The sequence below is a fragment of the Aptenodytes patagonicus genome, chromosome 3, assembly GCF_965638725.1.
Source record: "Aptenodytes patagonicus chromosome 3, bAptPat1.pri.cur, whole genome shotgun sequence".
In the NCBI taxonomy this organism is placed as follows: Eukaryota; Metazoa; Chordata; class Aves; order Sphenisciformes; family Spheniscidae; genus Aptenodytes; species Aptenodytes patagonicus.
In genome coordinates this window covers 83697337-83716786 of record NC_134951.1, presented here as the reverse complement: position 1 = coordinate 83716786, position 19450 = coordinate 83697337, and the positions used below count along the sequence as shown (strand labels likewise).

Genomic DNA, 19450 nt, shown 5'->3' with positions numbered 1-19450 from the left:
TGAATATTGCGACCAATAGTAATATACTACTGGACACAAAAGCATGACATGATAAAGAACTGCTGTTTCCCTAAAATGCCCTAAAATTTTAACGGTCTTTTTTTTTTTCGCGAGGCTGTCAGTTCCATTTGAAATGGGTGGACACCCAAGCTGTGGGAAAGGTCTTTTAGCATTGTGTTGCACAGAAACAGGACATCACCAGGAGGTATGTTTCATGGGTGCATGGTGTGGTATAAATACCTCACTGCACACTTACATGTCACCAGTGTTCCCATGCAACTGCCACCTCGTCCCAACAGGGCAGAAATCTGCTTCTTGTCATGTTACTGGATGAATGGCGTCTCAGCCGCTGAGGAGCAGCAACACCCATTGGAAGGGCAAAAAGGAGGGTGGTCCACACCTGTCTGAACTGGTCTCCATCAGATTGACTTTACTGGCTCAGGGTCCAGCTGCAGGAAAGGAGTTGGTGTTCTAACTCCTGTTTGATCAGTCAAGAAATCGGTCCGAGATCTCTGATACTTCCCTGGATTTCTACTAGTTCGCTAGTTGTTACGGACAGTAGGTTGTTGAAAGTATTGTAGCTACAAACACTGAAAGATGAAAATAAACTACAGTGGAAAGAATTAGAAAAAAGCATACTAAATTGCCTGGAAACACAGACAAAGACACAACATGTTTCAGAACAAGTTCTTTACTCCTGGGGGTTGTTTGCCTGTCTGAACACCACCTTTTTTCTGTATCAGCATTTATCTTTCTTTAGTGATGACTAAACTGTCATAACACATTCATGACTGTATCACTCATGAAAATTGTCATTGGCATATTACAATAAATTTTTCTCTAGTATTCTCAGCCACGAGTCACGGTTCAGAAAAGAAAGGCTGTCATGTGCAATGCATTGAGTTACCTCTATGCAGCTGGTGCTCAGTACAGTGGCTTTATCCAAATTCACAAGGACACGTGAAAGAGAATTTGGACTGGTACTTTCTCCAGGCAAAACTAGCATAAGGAGATTGTGTTGTCATCCATAATATGTATTAGATGCTCATATAGGGCAAAAATGCTTGTAGTGTTAATTACAGACAGGCACAAGGAAGACATTCCTGTAGAAAGTATCTGTTTGAAATGCAGTTGAGGTGGATATTGAGTCCACAGACTGATGTCCATCAAAAAGGATTAAATTGGTGCAGATCGAAAACTTGATCACAGAATGGTAACTCGGGTTGAAAGGGACCTCCAGACTCCTCCAGTCCAACTTCCTGTTCAAAACAGGTCTAATTAAATCACGTTGCTCAGAGCCATGTCCAGCTGACTCTTGGACAACTCCAGGGATAGAGATCCACAACCTCTCTTCAGAAACTTGTTCTAGTATTCAACCACCCTCATGGTGTTTTTTAAAAAAAATAAATTAAAATCCTGACATCTGACTAGATTTTCCCAGGTTCCAGCTTGTCTTATCACTGTGCGCCTCTGAGAAGAGTCTAGCTCCATCTTCCCTGTATCCTCCAATTAGGTAGCTGTAGGCAATGATAAGGTCTCAGCTGTCTCTTCTCCAGGCTGAAGAGACCCAGTTCTCTCGGCCTCTCCCTGTACATCACCTTCTCCAGCTCCCTGACCATCTTGGTTGCCCTCTACTGGATTTGCTCTAGCACGTCAATATCCTTCTCGTACCAACAACCCCAAAACTGAACACAGTACTGCAGATGTAATCCTAGAAGTGCCAAACAGAGGGGAAGGATCACTCCCGGGACCTGCTGGCTGGTATTACTAATACAGCCCAGGATGCAGTTGGCTGCCTTTGCTGCAAGGGTGCAGTGGTGGCTCATATTCAGCTTGTCCAGCAGGATCTCCAGATCCTTTTCTATGGAGCTGCTTCCCAGACAGCCATCCTCCAGCCTGTCCTCTTGCATGGGGGTTACTCTGTGCCAGATGAGGGACTCTGCACTTACTCTTGTTGGGCTCCATGAGGTTCTCATCAGCTTGTTTCTCCTGCCTGATGAGTCCCTCTGACTGCCAGCCCTGCCCGCCACTGTGGTGACTGCTCCCCCCAATTTGGTGTCGTCCACAAACTTGGTGAGAGCAAGAGGTTTGTTTTTCTTCTCAGTGATGCTGCTCCACGCACATGTCCGTGCTGTCCCTGCTGTATCACAGAACCACAGAATGGTTTGGGTTGGAAGGGACCTTTAAAGGTCATCTAGTCCAACCCCCCTGCCGTGGGCAGGGACATCTTCAATAGATCAGGTTGCTCAAAGCCCCGTCCAACCTGACCTTGAACGTTTTCAGGTATGGGGCATCTACCACCTCTCTGGGCAACCTGTTCCAGTGTCTCACCACCTTCACTGTAAAAAATTTCTTCCTTATGTCCAATCTAAATCAACCCTCTTTCCATTTAACACCATTGCCCCTTGTCCTGCCACTACAGGCCTTGGTAAGAGGTCTCTCTCCATCTTCCTTATAAGCCCCCTTTATATATATAGAAGGGCTGCAGTAAGGTCTCCCCGGAGCCTTCTCTTCTCCAGGCTGAACAACCCCACCTCTCTCAGCCTTTCTTCATAGGAGAGATGTTCGTGGCCCTCCCCTGGACCCACTCCAACAAGTCCTATATCTGTCTCGTGCTGGTGTCCCCAGAGCTGGACGCAGTGCTCCAGGTGGGGTCCCACGAGAGCGGAGCTGAGGGGGACAATCGCCTCCCTCGACCTGCCGGCCGCGCTGCTTTCTACGCAGCCCAGGGTACGGTTGTGGAGCGCGAACGCCCCGCCGCGACGCCGCCATGTTTCGGAGAAAAAGCCCCCAGCGGCTGCTGCCGATCGCTGGGGCCTGCGCTGCCCTGGGCGCCCGCAGAGGGCGCGGCGGAGCCGTTAGGCTCGCGCTCGGCCGTTGCCCAGGCGAGGGGACGCCCGCTGCTTGCGGGCGGGAGGGCGGCCGGGCCGCGCGGGGCCCTGAGGGAGGCGGCCGCTCCGAGCTCGCCGCGCTCCGCGGGCGAGGGAGGGTTGTCTCGCTCGGCGACCCGTCGGCGGCGCCGCTGCCCTGGTTGCGGGCCGGCCGTTGGGCGGCGGGGCCGGGGCCGGGCTGTGGGGCCGGGTAGGGCGGGGGCCGCGTTGTCTCGCCCTGGGGACGCGGAGCCGGGCGGGCCCCTCCGCCTCCCCGCGCAAGGGTGCCCCCGCGGCAGGCTGTGTGGCCCGGGGACCCCCGCGCTGTCAGGCAGTAAGGACGCAGCCGGAAAGGCGAAGCCGGCCCCCTGTGGTGCTCCGCCGCGGAGCCCGTTTCAGCCGTTTTTCACATGGAAAGTGACGGGGAGCGTCGTTCTTCTGGAGGAAGCTGCAAGCCTGACCTTGTCTGCGAAAAACAGTTGTTTAAATCCAAACTGTCAGAGTCCCTTGTTCAGCTGGCGTGTAGTCACCATCAGTGTGCTTTCCCTTTGAATCAAAATGAGCTATGCATCTGGAATACAGTGACTGCTCAGGTAAAACCAGAATATATCCCTTCATAGGCTGCTATTTCAGAAGACGACTTAAAAGGAAGATATAAAAAAAAGTATTTGAGGGTCGTGTAGGAGTGTCAGGTTTCACTTTAATGCTGGGAAGATACTAGCATTTGTTATGAGCTTTGTTATTGTGATGAAAATAATATAAACTGTTGTGGTGGGTTGACCCTGGCTGGCAGCTAAACCACCACCTAGTCTCCTGCTCACTCCTTCCCAGAGAGGTGGGGGAGAGAATCGGGCGGGCAACAGTGAGAAGAAGTCACGGATCGAGATAAAGATAGTTTAACGAGTGAAGGAAAGAGGAAAAAAGAAACGATACAAAGGCGATCGCCCACCACCTCCTACAAGCAGACCAATCCCCATACAGGGTTCGAGTGACAATCACCTTAGAAGACAACCCCCCAGTTCCCCAACACCTTCTTCATCCAATACCCCAGTTTTACTGCTGAGCGCAATATCATATGGTGTGGGATATCCCTTTGGTCAGTTGGGGTCAGCTGTCCCGGCTGTGTTCCCTCCCAGTCTTTTGTGCACCCCCAGCCTGCTCGCTGGTGGGGTGGGGAGGGTGGCGGGACGGAGTGGGAAAAAGAGAAAAGCTTGATGCTGTGCAAGCAGTGTTTGGCAACAGCCGAAACATTGGTGTGTTATCAACACTGTTTTCGTCATAAAATCCAAGGCACTACACACCATGCAAGCTGCTATGCAGAAAGTTAACTCCATCCTAGCCAAACCCAGTACAGCTACATTGTAGCCGATTAAGTGATTTTGAAACAATAAAGAAAAAATCAGTTATTGTTTTGTTAATTGCATGTACGTTATCCATTTGCAATTTTGTGTTTCTCATAATCTTAGTTTGAAGCGACTCATTTAACTCTTCTTTATCTACATTTGTCAGCCATTACATTTGTCAGGACACCATTACTCAATTTCTGCGCTATCATTTGGAAATAAAATCAATCCACTTCTTGTCTGCTCTGCTTCTCGTGAACGTGTGGTGGTGTGGAATCTTGATGAATGCACACAGAAGGTGCAAGAAGGTAGAGTATTATCTATATAATATATACATTCTATATATATATAAAAGAAGTGATGCAAAGGCAATCACTCACCACCTCCTGCAGGCAGACCCATGCCCAGCCAGTCTCCGAGCAACGGCCACCTTAGAAGACACCCCCCCAACACCTCCTTTTCTTCCGCTACTACTTCTGTAAAAAGGTTGTTATTTCTGAGTAGCATGCGTTAGCCACTCAGACTCAGCAGCCCTAACGGTGATAAATAGGGCTTTATTTCTGTTGCTCTTCTTGGGCAATGCCAAGCTGAATCAGGCCAGTAGTCTGGACTACTTCTTCTGGACATACCTTCTCAGAAGACCCCGCATTAACCACCGCCGCGCTCCCGAGCGCCCACCGGACGGCACGCCCCAGGCGGGAGCAGCCTCCGCGGCAGATGCTGTGCTGGGCCCGGGGTGCCGGGGGCGGGCGGGTGGGTGGCGGCGGCCCCGCCGGGGCGGCCCCGGGAGCTGGCCAAGGTGCTGCGCGGGAATAGGCGGGTGCTGGCAACCTCAGGGGAAACGCAAGAAGCACTGCAAAGGCAGTTAAGTTCTACCACTGTGGAATGAAAGGGACTGCAAAATTTTTAATCATAGCAGCACTGCATAACTAAGCATGCAAGGCCAATATAACTAAATGCTACCTTTTCTGGAATATCTGTAGAACTAGCATTTTACATCCTGCTTTGTCGGGTCCTTCCTCTCCTGCCTCTGTCTGAACACTGTTGTCATGTGTGTGCGGGAGCAATGCAAGTCTCTGATTTGGGAGGAGAGTGCATGAGTGAAAGAGAGTTCTGATGACATAACACAAAGAAAGCAGAGAAGTTCTAGTATCCTGACCACCATCTTGTGTTGCAGCCTCAATCAATGGAGTTAGATTCTAGGGAGCAGTGCTAAACTCCTCTTCAAGCTTAAATCAGCTGGAAAGTAGAGGAATAATGCAAGAGAAAGAAAGGGAGCAAGACCCCCAGAGTCATGACTCACTGGTGTCTCAATGACACTCTGTCCAAAATATATTGTTATGGCATGATAACTGAGAGGTATTGCAGTCACCCTTTGGTGTCACTATTGAGAATCGCATGGCATTGTCCAACCTATTAAAAGTTTCCTCTTTGTTACCTGTAGTTAGAGATTTGCCTATGATTTGATGTGTGGGAGTTGCCTCTTGTGTTCTACTTCATGCTGAATTTGCAAATCTACATATTATAAAAATTAATGTTGTAAAGGGAAGTGAACATTTTAAGTGCTTTTATAATAAATGTCATTATTACATTTTAATCCATGTAAGAGTAACAGAGAATCAAAGAATGCTTCAGGGAGTGGGCATAAAATGGGGCTATGAATTTGGAGGGAACAAAAAAAGGAAGTTAGGAATAGACAGTAGCAGACAGATAAAGAGTATGTGTAGTTTGAATACAAAGACATCTGAGAGACAGGTTCCCTGCTGCTGGATTTTCTTCTTTCTCTTTTTGTCTCTATCCACAGGCTCTTCAGCAGATGCTGTGTAGTGTTTCTCTGCACGGTCTTGGCATGTTTTCTCTGACCATATGCTTATCAACTATATCAAGGTAGTTAAAGAGTTCTTTGTGTGATCCATCTCTCCATCCTGGTAGATCTTGACAGGTTAATCGATTGTAGAAACACTCCACAGCATCTAGGATAAAACCTAGAAAAGGACATCTATAGTTGTTGTGCCTGTGTCCTAGTTAATTTATTGCCTGTGAAATCCTAAAATTTAATGAGATGTCCAAAATCTCCTCATATAGTTAAAGGTAGCATCGTAAAATAGGGATCTGCAGAAACCAGCCTGCTTGAACCAGTGAGATGACCAGAATGAAGTCATGAAGAGAGGGATGAAACAGGAGCCTGTTCTCAAAGCTAGTCTTGTCATCTGACTCTGTAATGATATTCAGTGGTGTACTTCCTCTTTCAGCCCTTTCCCCCAGAAGAAGTGGGCATGGTGGTGTTGGGTCGATGGTTAGACTCGATGATCTTAGGGTCTTTTCCAACCTCAATGATTCTATGATTCTAAGTAAAACCAAGAGAGGGGAAGTCCCCCTTGCTTGATGGCTGAGTGGCTGGGATATTCTCCTGGAAGAAGCATTTTTCAAACCCCTGTTTTGCTGGGCTTCAGTCAGGATTTCTTGCCTCCAAAATGAACGTGGCACTACTGGGTTCCTTCGGCACATCACCCTACTCCAAAAATCCTGTCCCTGGCAGTCTTCGATGGAAGCACGATTTGATGGGCACACTTATTAGTACCTCAAAGAGTTCCAGATCATGTCTAGGCAACAAGGCAGATGGAGGAATCCTGCTGGTGCATAGTTCTGTGCTTTTCTTTCCAATAGCCTGGAACAATTAAACTGTGGGTTGTTCTGTACCTCTTCCTGACAGAAACTGGGGTAGCTCTGTGGTTAGATAACTGCTGTGCAAAGTTTCTAAGAATCTCACTGCACCAGAGTTTTGTATTTCATTGAGTCTCAATAACAATAAAATTGCTGCAGGGTTAACACCTCGAGGAATTGTTATAGGAACTCTTTTGGGAATGGTGCTTCATGTAAGATTTAGTCCGGATGATCAACAAGTGGCAGTATGTGCTGGAAATCGGATCTACATGTTAAGTGCAAAGGTGAGATACCATTCTTTCTAGCCATGGTGCTGGTATTCTTTAACTTATTCACTTTCAAACAAAATCATGATACAGAAATGTCAGAATAATTAAGCAAAAGCATTAATTTTTATCACATAGATGAAAATAAGTATGAGGTAATGCTTGATAATGCATCATACACCAGATAGAAGACTAGATTAAAAAAGTTGAAGTGAAACAATATCTCAATAACTTAGAAGAAGAAAACACGCTGAGGACATCTGAAAACTTACTCCTATATCATTCATTCTGAAGAAGCAAATGTAATGTGTAGTGGTTTTGCCAGCAGGATGATATACAGGGCTGCAGTTTCAATAAGAAAAATCTTATTTAATTATTTAATCCAAATCTGACAATTTTTAGCAACAGTTATTAATTATTAAAACATTTAACTAATTGTAATTTTTAGTTTGAAATTTAATCTGTTTTTATTTTGACTTGACTAATCACAGAATGAAGCTATACTAGCTGAATTGGATGGCCACCTAGCTCCAGTGACTGCTGCTGAATTTTGCACATGGGAGAAAAGTATGCTTATATCAGTGTCAGAAGACAGAACTTTTAAGGCAAGGAAATTGTAGACCTGCACTTTTAAAAAATATAATTTAGTGAATATGTGAAGTAGTCTTTCTTTCCCTTTAAATATTTTCTGAAGATCAAGCAAAAAACATCTTTGACTTTATAGAGATCAGGACATTGTTCTTAGAGTTGCTTGGGAAATTATTGTAAAAATTAATTACTCTTTTTAAAAGAACAATGCAGGCTTTGTATATCCAAAACTTTCTGCAGTGAAGTGTTAACTTTGGTAATTATTATAATCTGGCAAATGGAAATAAAATATTTTGATCAGTTTGGCTCTAACTGAAGTGTTTCAGTATGCTGAACTGAACGAAAGCATTTCACTCTGAGTCTGCTGACATTGACTGGAATTTTCCCTTTCGGGAATATTGTTTTGGGTTATTGCATGCAATGGCTGGGCTATTGCATGCTGGCAGGATTTTTTGCCAGACAACATTTTATATGATGATACCATGGATTGCTGCTGCTGTACATGATGACAATTGAAGACAACTTAGACAGTAAGGGGAAACAAAGAGCCTGAGTGAACCCAGGTGTATCTTCCAGGAGATACTGGGGTGGGTACCTTGATTAGATACAGTTTAGTCTACTACTGATTATCCTCTATATAATTCTAAACATAGCCCAGCATTTGCTTCTACAAGCTAAAGTAAAGTTAAAGGTTGCTATATCAAATGTTTTGGGGTTTTTTTTTTTTTTTTCCTAAATTTAGTCTTTATGTAACTAACTGTTCTGGAGAAAATGTGATTTTGATTTTTGTCCTGGTCTTGGACAAAAAAAGGCAAAGATTGAATTGGAATTTTAGGAAATAATAATAATTCTGACTTTCTGATTGATTGTTTCTTATTTTGTTTATGTTGATCTAAGAAACTAAATCAAGGTAAAAATGACTGAAGGAAAAGATCTATATGCTTCTTCATATTAATTTAATGAAGACTTGATAAATTATACAAAATCCTAATGAAAAGTTTTTGGGTTTTTTTTAACCTTGATAAATGTTGGGAGTAAAATGACAATCAAATGAAAATATTTTGCAAGTCTCTCAAATAATTTAGTAAGTCTTCAAGTTTTATTTTCTCTGCCTGATTCTGCAGATCAGGGGTAATTCTCTGAGGGCAGCCATGCTGGAGTCTATGATAGTTGGCTCCTGTGATTGCAGGACTTGCAGTGTCCAAAACCTTATGCTCCCCTAGCCCTTTTACTTGGCTAAAGAAGTGGTGAAACAGGTGAGAACCTCTTCAGATAAATTTGTGAAACAAGATCTTTGGAAACAGCTTTTCAGAAGAATGATGTTTATATTCAGAGAGAAATGAAACCTGAACAAAGAGAAAAGCTTGGGAGCTAAACAAAGGCTCACAGCCATGTTTAGAAAGCAGGGACTGTCTGGTTGTGATTTTTTCAATCCCAGCTGTGATAGCTATGATAAATGTAGTGGAAGTATTTGTGGAGAGGAAGGCTCATAGAAGTAACAACATGAGAGGAAAAATTTGGTTTTGTTTAACTTTCTTAATCAACTATTAAGCGTAGAATACATAATTTAGAAACAGTCATGTTAATAATGAAATTTGACTTGTATGTGGGTCTATACATCATAATAAGTATCATTATTATTAATAATGGCCTCTTATCCCAGAGCCCAATATGAAAATTGTGAAATTATGCAAGCTCCCTGTGTGAAATCTAGAACCAGTTCAAGTATGTCTTTTCATTACTTTAGCTTAAGTTACTAAGAGATCAACCTAAGCAAAGATGATAATAAGTGTTTCTAAGTACTTTGTGTATCCATACCAGGTGAGTTTCACCTTTTTCACTATGGATACTTATCAATTAAACAAAGCCCTACGTAGTTAGGAAAAAATGCTGAAAAAAATCCTCACCATATTGCATCACTTTCAATGGCTGCATTTCTCTGTTTTAACCACATGATGGCCGTTGCAGTTTGTGTTTTCCTTAAAGGTCTAAGTAGGTGCGTATCTTTATTTTTTTTTTTTCCTAAAGGTGTGGGACTATTCTACCAGCCAGTTAATGTATCAGTCAGGAGTATTAACGGGTAAGTTTTCTTTTTTATATATACTTTTTCAGAGAAAAAAAATCCTCTCTCTAAACAGTAATATAGAATTATTATAGAAGTATTTAGTTGATTTAGTGAAAATAGTTCTAGTAGACTAGGTAGTAGTAAACATATTATCCTTTAAAGCTGGTAGTAAATATATTTCCCTTTAAAGTGTACTTCTGGGTAGATAGTTTTAGTGTACTTTCATAAACAGCTCTTTTTGTACAGGATGTGCATGTAACTTGCCATTTACTGAGATATGCAGATGAAGCTCTCTTGTTTTGTAGATACAGTTCCACTGTCTGAGTACTATGTGCTTCTTTTCTTTCAAGTTTTGTATATGACATGGAAGGAAATACTTTAAGTATACCGTATGTAGATTTATTAGCAGTGTCTGTAGCTGATGACATATATTGACTTTAAGGATGAAAGCTACTTTTGTGGAAAGACGAGAGCAAAAGGAGAGAAGAGGAAGAGGGCAAGTGTTGTCTCCAATGCAGCAGGGACCCCTTCTCCAATAGCAGTTTTCCTACAGTAACCATATAATTTTCAACAGGACCTGCTCAAACTCCCTGTTGGTTGCTCCTGCTTGTGGCGCTGTTAGTGGTGATTGGAGCATGCTTTGGGGGCACGAGCTGCACGGAGATTGGTTGTTAAGTTTCATGTATACATATTATTGAATGACTTCATGTGAACTAGAAGCTAAGACCACATGGTAGGAAAGGAGAGGAAGAAGGGGTGATTCCTCCCTGGCTGCCTGTGGCAATTGCTTCCCTTGAAAACCTGCCTTAAGAGCAATATCAGGGTTTGCAAGGCCATGAGAATAACAGCATGGGAACAACAAGGGAAAACTACTGCCACAGAGGCTCTGGAAACCATGCCACAGCAGGTTGGGTGAAAGGCTGCAGAAAACCACTGCCACGGCAGTGTGGGTGAAAGGTAGGCCACGGACCTGCAAATGGAAAGCCCTTAGCAACACAAAGGCTAAGGCACACAAAGCATTGTGCAACTGTGAGAATTGCAATAAGGGTTTTTTTCACTCGTCTTTATGAATAGGAGGATTCAATTTTGAATCATGTATTTTAATTAAATATCTGATTTGTGTCTACTCTAGAAATAATTTTATCTTTTTTGAAGCAGCATTTCCTCTGCTAAGTCTGCTAATTGATGAAGAAAATAAACAGATTATCACTGGAAGTGCTGAAGGACAGGTAAGAATTACCCATTAAACTTAGTCTCTGTGTCAAAACAGTCAACTATTATTAATGTATCCATCTATAAAAAAGTTTCATAATCTGCATACATGTTTTGAACTGTTACAACAGTTGTTTTAGTAAGCATAATTCAATGCTTTGAGCGTAAACCATATATGGTATATAAGACCTCTATTCCAAAATGGAAACTTTTTCCTGAAAACCAGGGAAGTTTTTAAGTGCACAATCAGTGATTATATAAGAGGAATACACTGAGATGCTATAAATATATCTGTTTTAAAAGAAAAAAGGTGAAAAATAGGTTTCTCCTATTTTGGCCAAGGAATGAAACACATGACAATAAATGGCAGAGACTATGATTTCAGCATGTTGGAATTCTAATCAAAATGTGATAAATGTGAATATGCATTTCACCTCCTCTTTAATTTAATGTTAAGAATATATTTACATGAGATTTTCCAGCTGTTTTCCTTCAATGTTACCGTTCAGTGAATTGTGAAGAAAATTAAAAATTTAACTATAGTGGTGCCTAAAAAGAGAAAGGTATAAATGAAATTCATGTACGTGACACAGTGAGCAATTACATGCAGGTTACCTGTGATTTTTAGATGTGGGAAATAGTCTATGAGGAGGTTTTTTCAAAGACATAAACATGTGGGAGTTAGATTTGCAGTTCAAATTGATAATGGCTGCTTTTGCTAATATTGAATATATCCTTTGATAATCTTAGAAATGCATATAATTGAATTTCTGGTCCAAGGTGAGATTCCAGATACAAAAATTCATTAGTTACATCAACAGTTTTAAATATTGGACCTTTAGTTTGTATTCATGTAAGCTTTATGTTTAGTGTCAAAAGGTTATTGCAATTGCCTTTTCTTTTTCTTGCAGCTTTGGATCTTCAGTTTAATCAGTGATCATAATTACCGTTGCGTGGCACATATCAACTTAAAGAAAGAGCAAGAGAAATTCTGTAATAAAGTGTGGAAATCTGGAAAAGAAATAGGTATCACAGTGCTTCTAGAATGCTGTTTATGGTATATTCTAGTTGTTATTGGCTACTGAGTGTGTGCTTTTTATACCATGATAATTTATTATAAGTGATACAGTTATGAGTCTCAGACTGTGGCATGGAATTCTTACTGAAGCTGATATGAAGTTGGGTATTTGCATATCTGGAAAGAATTATTTGACATATCTGGAAAGAATTATGCATGTATGTCTGTAATAAACTCTTGGCCAATGTATCTGCTTATAAAACATTGCATGATGTGAACTATTAAGTATTTGGTTTTTATTGAATTCATTGCTCAAGGCTTCAGTGAGAACAGAATCAGTGCCTAAAAATTCATCCATTGTCTAAGTGGAGTACCATTTCTCAGTTACCTTTGAAGCTTCTAGGAATCTTTTTTTTTTTTTTTTTTTTTTTAATTTTAATCCATACCAGTGCCTCCATGATATGATATTTCTCTGGCTGTGGTATTTCTAGTGGTATAACACAGACTACTTATAAGTCTTTAAAGACTGCACTGGTAACCTCAGCAAGGTGATTCCATGTTCCCAAATGAGGCATTCAGACTACCTGCACACTAGCTGAAATGAGTTGAGGTCCTCCTAAAGGCAAGCAAGAGGGAGCTTTCTTTAGGGAAAGGGAGATCTGGTTTCCCTTGCTTGCTCTTTTTCTGGCTTTAATGACTGTTGTATTCTTAACTGCCTAGTGGTCCAGCTTCAATAATCCTAAGGTCCTAACCTAATGAGAAAGACTGCTACATTTCTTGTTATTATTTAAAATATATGGATGTCACTTTCATCTTTGGATGTTTGAAAAAGAGTGATGTAGTGTCTGTGCCTAATGCTGAATTCGGTGCTAGTAGCTCCTAGGTGTGAACTGCACATTCATAACGGATTGGAGACTCCTTGGGAAGATGAAACTGAGGTGGCTTTCCACCTTGTTTTCGGATTATGTTGTAACTTTAGTGTCAAGGGAATTTTCAGGCTAAGTGGAAAGGTACCCAGCATATTTAAGGGTTGTTGGAATATGGCTTTCAGTGTCACTTTTTGAGATGAACACACCTAAATTGTGCCAAATCCTTTTCAGTCCTTAAGTAGGCTCTTTGGATTTTATCTCTAGGTATTTGAAATAAGACGGTACTAAAAATAACATAATAATGAGGAAAGATATTTCAAGAGGGCTGGATCTTAGGATATATTAATCTTTTAAAATAGAAACTTCTTGAGTGTTGTCTTAATTCATGTTACTTTACTACTTCTAAATCCCTCTTAAATCCTGTCTGTTTCCCTTATTTCATTGTTTTTTGATAGCTAGTATTGTTGATTGTCTTTCTTAGGTAAAGGGCAAAATACTTCCAAACTTTGCAAAACAAACAACATAAGACCAGAAGGATCAGTGGAAACATCATTGCCTATCCTCTTAATTGAACACTGTGACTTTTTAGTATGTTTCCATAATGAAGAAAACATGTAAGTCCTTTAAAATACCACCAAGGGTTTGGCTGGGAATCTATTACTAGGAGTTCCTATTGGTGCTTGGATTATTTTCACTGCAGCTTACTATTTTCTTAAAAATGCAATAGGAAAATCAGAGAACATATTTAGCGATCTGCAAGTTTTGGTGGCTTACTCTTAGGCAGATAATATACACAAAGTGATACAAAGTTAAAACTGATTTCTAGTCTGAAAAATAATTTTGTAAAAATGGCATTGGGAATATCCATTTGAGTGCCTATTGATACCAGTTGATCAGGGAAGATCAGTTAAAAAAATAATTCAGAAGCCAATTACAATTAAAAAGAGGAATTTATTTTTAGTTTGCTTTCCTAAGGAAATAAGTCTGATGCAGTCACTGTGTGCCTGTGTCAGTTTACCTTCCAAATTTAAATAACTTTTGAACTACATAACCTGTTCTAGCCCAACTTCTCTCAGAGAGACAGACATTTCAAAGCATGATGTTTTTATCCTTCCCATGGAATTGGTTGGCCAGGTAGAGGAGAGAGACCTAAAATAATCCTTATATTGCATTTCTTTCCTGAAAAGAAATTAACCATATTATCAGGCACCTGGGGATCTGTTCAGGATACTGCCACAAGAACTGTCTTACAGAACAAATTGTTTTTGTTGTTATTTATAATTGTCATTTGGATAAATTTCTCAGCCACATCATGTTTTAGGAAACACTTGTTCCACCCTTTGCCCTGTGGTGGGTTGTACAGGTAAAACTGATTAATCCTCCGGTTAGATATATAAACAATTTTTTATAAACAGAGAAGAAAAATACTGAGCAGTCCTGGATCACCTTGTTTGTCTTTGTGTCAAACTGAAGTAATTATTAACAAACAGTTATTTTCATGATGCCTACATTTTCAGAAGGACTAGCACTGAGAGGAAGGAAGTGGTGATTTTTGAGATGTACATCTCAGACATACTTTAATGGAATGTTAGAACTCTAAGGCCAGAAGTTGAATTATTACAGTCAGTTAGTCTTATTGCTTGTATAATGCCATTTTCAAATCATCAAAACTTTGTCTTCATCAAAACTATAGGTTTGATTTGAACTACAGCACATCTTTAAAGATGCCTAGTTTTCCAGTGATGAAGAATTCACGATGTCCCTAGTTAAGTTGTTCCAGCAACTGACTCATTCCATTTTACTTCTAATCTGAATTACCCTCTTTTCATGTAGTTATTGGCTCTTAGTATGTTTTTTATTCTGATAGTCTAGAGCCAGCTACTATCAAGTTCCCTCTACGCTTCTGGATAAAATAGTTTGCACCTTGTATAAGGCATGTATTCTGTAACATTTTTAACATTTGCTTTTGAGCTTTTTCTGAAATTCAATCTCATTTCTTTTTCAATGCCCTTTTTGGACATGGCTGCCTGAAATGGATCCACAGTAATAGGTTAGTTGAAATTATTTTCTGAATTGAGATAACATCACTTTCCAATACCCACCTGATACTGCCTGGCATTGTACATATAAGGACTATTTACCCTTTCAGCTATCGCATCACAGTTGGAGGTTTTGTTCTGCTTATAAACAACCATGACCATTAAATTCTTGCTATTAATCCAGTTCCATTATCTTTTGGTTTTAGAGTTTTGTATTTATAAATATTTTTCTGTTTATTTTTAAATTACTGTGTTGGCTTTAGCAGGTCATTCGGATTTGTCTGAACAACTGACCAGTCCCTGATTTACCACTTTTCCTGCCTGCAATGAAATGCAAAAATGAAACTTTTTTGCAACACTGATGTGCAAAAAATGATGGGTCTCATCCTGCCCTAAGCTTTTTGAAGTTGAGTAATTTCATCACAGTGGATGGCATTTTATTATTGTAAAGTGGGCATGAGATCAACTTCCTGTATATATCACTTGATATCATTGTTTATAATAACTTGATAGTGCCACTTCTTTATAAATAATTCAAAGAATTCACAAATTAAATCAGTCTGTTACTGCTGTACATGAAAGTAGTGCAAACCACAAATAAAACTATACAGAGCTCATAAAAGTATCACAAACCAGAATTGAAACTGTCTTTCCCAGTCTGCTTTTTAAAGTATTTGACTGTTTCTGGTTTGTTTGGGTTTTTTTATTAAAAAAGTATTAAACCACTGTGGTGACTCTTTTCATGCCAAGTTTCAGCTTTATATTTTTCCATACCCTTACTTCAACACTTGTGGTCTGACTTTACAAATCAAACCGGTAAGTCTACTCACTCTTATTTGGAAAATTTATTAAAATGTTGATGTCAATTTTTATTTACTGTGGCATCAAAACATTTTTAGTTTTTGAGAATGACAACTGTTATTTTGTTATAATCATCTTATGCTTGATAACATTTTTCTTCTGTGAGAGTGTTGACTGAAATTGTAACCAGTTGGTCTGCTCTGTGGTGTTCACGAAGGCTGGATTTCATTACCCAACTGCAGTACTACTGCCACTAAGAACAGACTGAGACAGATATTCCAGGCCTGCCTGTTTTTTTTTCCCCCCTTAGTTTGTGCTGGTTTTTCTCTTGTACTTTAACTATGTACAAACACACCTTAGAATTTCACTGCTTTTTGTGTGTTCATATTACAGGTGGTAAAAGTAAGAACTTATGTGGATTTGCCTCTTTCTTTGAATTTACTCTTTGTGGATACAGTGCTTTTACAGCGTCTCCCAACTATTACAAACCACAGTAATTTTTGAAAAGTACTTCCTATGCTGTTTTAGACTTGCCATGAGCACTTACATAAAATCAAGGATTGTGTTCTGTTCCTAGTTTTCAAAACTTCACCAATTTTGATTGAAACTTTTTACTTTGAGCTACAGATCTAAAAAAATCCTGTAAATTTAAAATATTTTTTTTGGTGTGGTTTATTATGTTGTTGTACTGGAATTCCGTAACAAGTATTAAAAAACCCCAATTGCACTGTCTTGTATAGTAGTAAGAATAGCTTCTTTATCATACTCAGACAATTTTTTCTCCTTTTTTTTAATAGATCTTCTGCCCTGAATACTAGCTATTTTTGGATAGGAAGCTCTACTGGCTTGTTAATAATTAATCTGGCAAACTTTGAATTAGAAGCTTCTTTAGCTTACAAAGGTATAGTTATAAAATATCTGACTACATCATAATGTGATTGCTTTCTTTTGTTATCTGATATAAATAGTATAAGAATTAGTTTGTGAAATAGCAGACTACAGTAGAAAGTGTTTTTTTAAAAAACGGTTTTTCTAATTATTTTTTTATGTTTTTCTGGCATTGCTGCCTTGTCTCAGAAGATGTGTCAGCACTAGATTTCTCTAGTGCCTAGCAATGAATTTTTATCCGATTTTGCAGTTTATGAGTGTCAAATACAAGGAATGTTATTCTACTCCTACTTTACAATGTGGGGGTAAGCTAGAAGGATATACACTGAAGACAGTGGATTATGGTGGTGTCAAATTAGTATGAGTAATTGTTTTTCTCCTGTCTTGTTGATAGTTTTTTCTTTTGAAATGCAAGTACAATTTCATAGCACTCTGTTCTTTTTGGTAAAGATTATAGTGACCTCAGCATTCGGTTTGCCGGATCGTGTGCATTAACCAGGAAGGCAGTTAATGGAAAGGTGGGTATACAGTAAGCACTGATTTAACAAATGTTTACATTTCCAGTTATTTTCAAGAAATATTAATTATTAATTTTATTTGCAGATTAAGGTACACATTTGTTTTGCTTGATATGAATTACACAGTAGTTTCTCTGGAGAGGGTTGATTCTTCTTTATGGAATCTACTAGTTTAAATAGCTGGGTAGTTTTAAAGCTCTCACAGTTTGTATACTGTCCAAAGTGATTAATAAGCAAAGAGGTGAATTGTTTTTTGTAATGTTCAGTGCGTACCTTGAATGTCAAGAACAACCATTAGGGGAGCAGAGGCAATCTTTTTGGGGGAAAAAGGATATAAGCATTGTTACACCTTGTTTCTCAAACAAATGGTAGGATGAACTGCTTCTAAATCCTTCCAAGAAATCTGTGAAAACTATTTGAGTTGTGAGAAAATTTCTGTGGAAAGTCACTAAAAGTGCTTTTAAGGAAATGAAAGGCATTCTTGTTTGCATACTCCATTTTTGATGTTACAGTTTTCCTACAGAACTGAGCCGAATCTAGGCCTTTCTACATACTTAATATAGCAGTGTTTTGTTTTAAAGAAGGATTTTGTTTTAAATTCAGTTCTTAGCGTGTTCTCAGCATGTCTCTGAAACCAATCTTTCTTCCATGTGTGCTTCTTTTCTCACAACTCTTACTGCAGAAATATCTCTATTGTAGAAGGTATTGGAATTTCTGTGACTGTTAGGTATGCAAGTCTGTTAAGACACATATTTAAGCAACATAAGCATATTTCTGAAGGACAGCATTAGCTACTTTTTACTGTTTAATGCTCTGCAAGACTAAACCCATAGATATTTTTGACTAATTTTCATAAACGACACAAAGTGATTTCATTTTCCATTATACATGCTTCAGTGTTGGAGCTTAAATTATGAAGTAAATGGAGTGTTATTTTATGGTATAATTGCTGCAGGTTTTATGCTTGATCACCTCAATGTTTGAAGATATGACTGCTGTATTGGAAGTTAACCTTGCTGCATTGGTGAGAACTCAGCAGAGTTATTTTCTCCTCTGTGGAAATGAGAACAGTCTATCAGTTATTGCCAGGTACAGAGTAACTTTAAATGTTTTTTTCCCCTGAGTTGGATTATACATTTGTTTTCCTGACACTGAAGTGCATCAGATGGTTTTGTACAGTGCTATTTGTTGACGTGGTTTTATTTTTCTTGTTTTCCTGTCATGCTTTAGTTGTACTGAGTGGGAGAAATCACAGAATCACAGAATGGTTGAGGTTGTAAGGCACCTTTGGAACTCACTTTGTCCAACTCCCCTGCTCAAGCAGGGGCACCTAGACCCAGTTGCCCAGCACCATGTCCAAATGGCTTTTGAATATCTCCAAAGAGGGAGACACCACAACCTCTCTGGGCAACATGTGCCAGTGCTCAGTCACCCTCACAGTAAAAAAGTGTTTTCTGGTGTTCAGACGGAGCATCCCGTATTTCAGTTTTTGCCTGAAAAAAAACTTTCACTGGGAACCGGGCACAGAGCCTGGCTCTGTCTTCTTTACAGCCATATACTGGTGCATAGGGTTGTTCCTCCCCAGGTGCAGGACTTTGCACTTCCCTTTGTTGAACTTCATGAGGTTGCTGTCAGCCCATTTCTCCAGCCTGTGGATGTCTGGATGGCAGCACAACCTTCTGGTATGTCAGACACTCCTCTCAGTTTTGTGTCATCACCAAACATGGTGAGGGTATGCTCTGCTCCTTCATCCAGGTTATTAATGCAGATGTTGAATGGAATTTGACCCAGTATTGATGCCTGGGGTACTCCACTAGTTACTGGCCTCCAACTAGTCTTTGTGCCACTGATCATCATTGTCTGGGCCTAGCTGTTCAGCTGGTTTTCAGTGCACCTCACTGTGTGCTCATCCAGCCCATACTTCATCAGCTTCTCTGTGAGGATCTTACGGGAGACAGAGTGGAAAGCCTTACTGAATTCAAAGTAGACAATATCCACTGCTCTCCCCTCATCTACCAAGCCAGTCATTTTATCATAGAAGTTTATCAAGTGGATCAAGCATGACTTCCCCTTGGTGAATCCGTGCTGACTACTATTTTCTTGTCCTTCATGTGCCTGTAAAAGATTTCCAGGAAAACACTGACATCTTGAAGACAATAAAAAACCCCTACAATATACACTGAAGTGAAGTGAAGATTTCAATGCTTATAATAAAATCATCAGTTAATATTCACAGAAATGGGATTTATCATGTAAATGCAATGATCTGTGAATCTAATCAGGGCCAAGGCTTGTCTGTGCTGCTAGGT

General features: G+C 40.0%; 1 protein-coding gene across 1 annotated transcript in view; it reads left to right on the top strand.

Annotated features, from left to right (window-relative positions):
* The first annotated feature begins 3280 nt into the window (after window positions 1-3280).
* Window positions 3281-19450, top strand: part of WDR27 (WD repeat domain 27) — a 221582-nt gene continuing 205412 nt past the window's right edge. The window contains exons 1-11 of the mRNA XM_076335328.1: window positions 3281-3463; window positions 4380-4521; window positions 7037-7161; window positions 7635-7748; window positions 9760-9811; window positions 10952-11025; window positions 11920-12034; window positions 13377-13509; window positions 16533-16636; window positions 17074-17141; window positions 18097-18230. Of these exons, the coding sequence (XP_076191443.1) occupies window positions 3281-3463; window positions 4380-4521; window positions 7037-7161; window positions 7635-7748; window positions 9760-9811; window positions 10952-11025; window positions 11920-12034; window positions 13377-13509; window positions 16533-16636; window positions 17074-17141; window positions 18097-18230 (1244 nt within the window). The remainder of the gene's footprint in view (window positions 3464-4379; window positions 4522-7036; window positions 7162-7634; window positions 7749-9759; window positions 9812-10951; window positions 11026-11919; window positions 12035-13376; window positions 13510-16532; window positions 16637-17073; window positions 17142-18096; window positions 18231-19450) is intronic.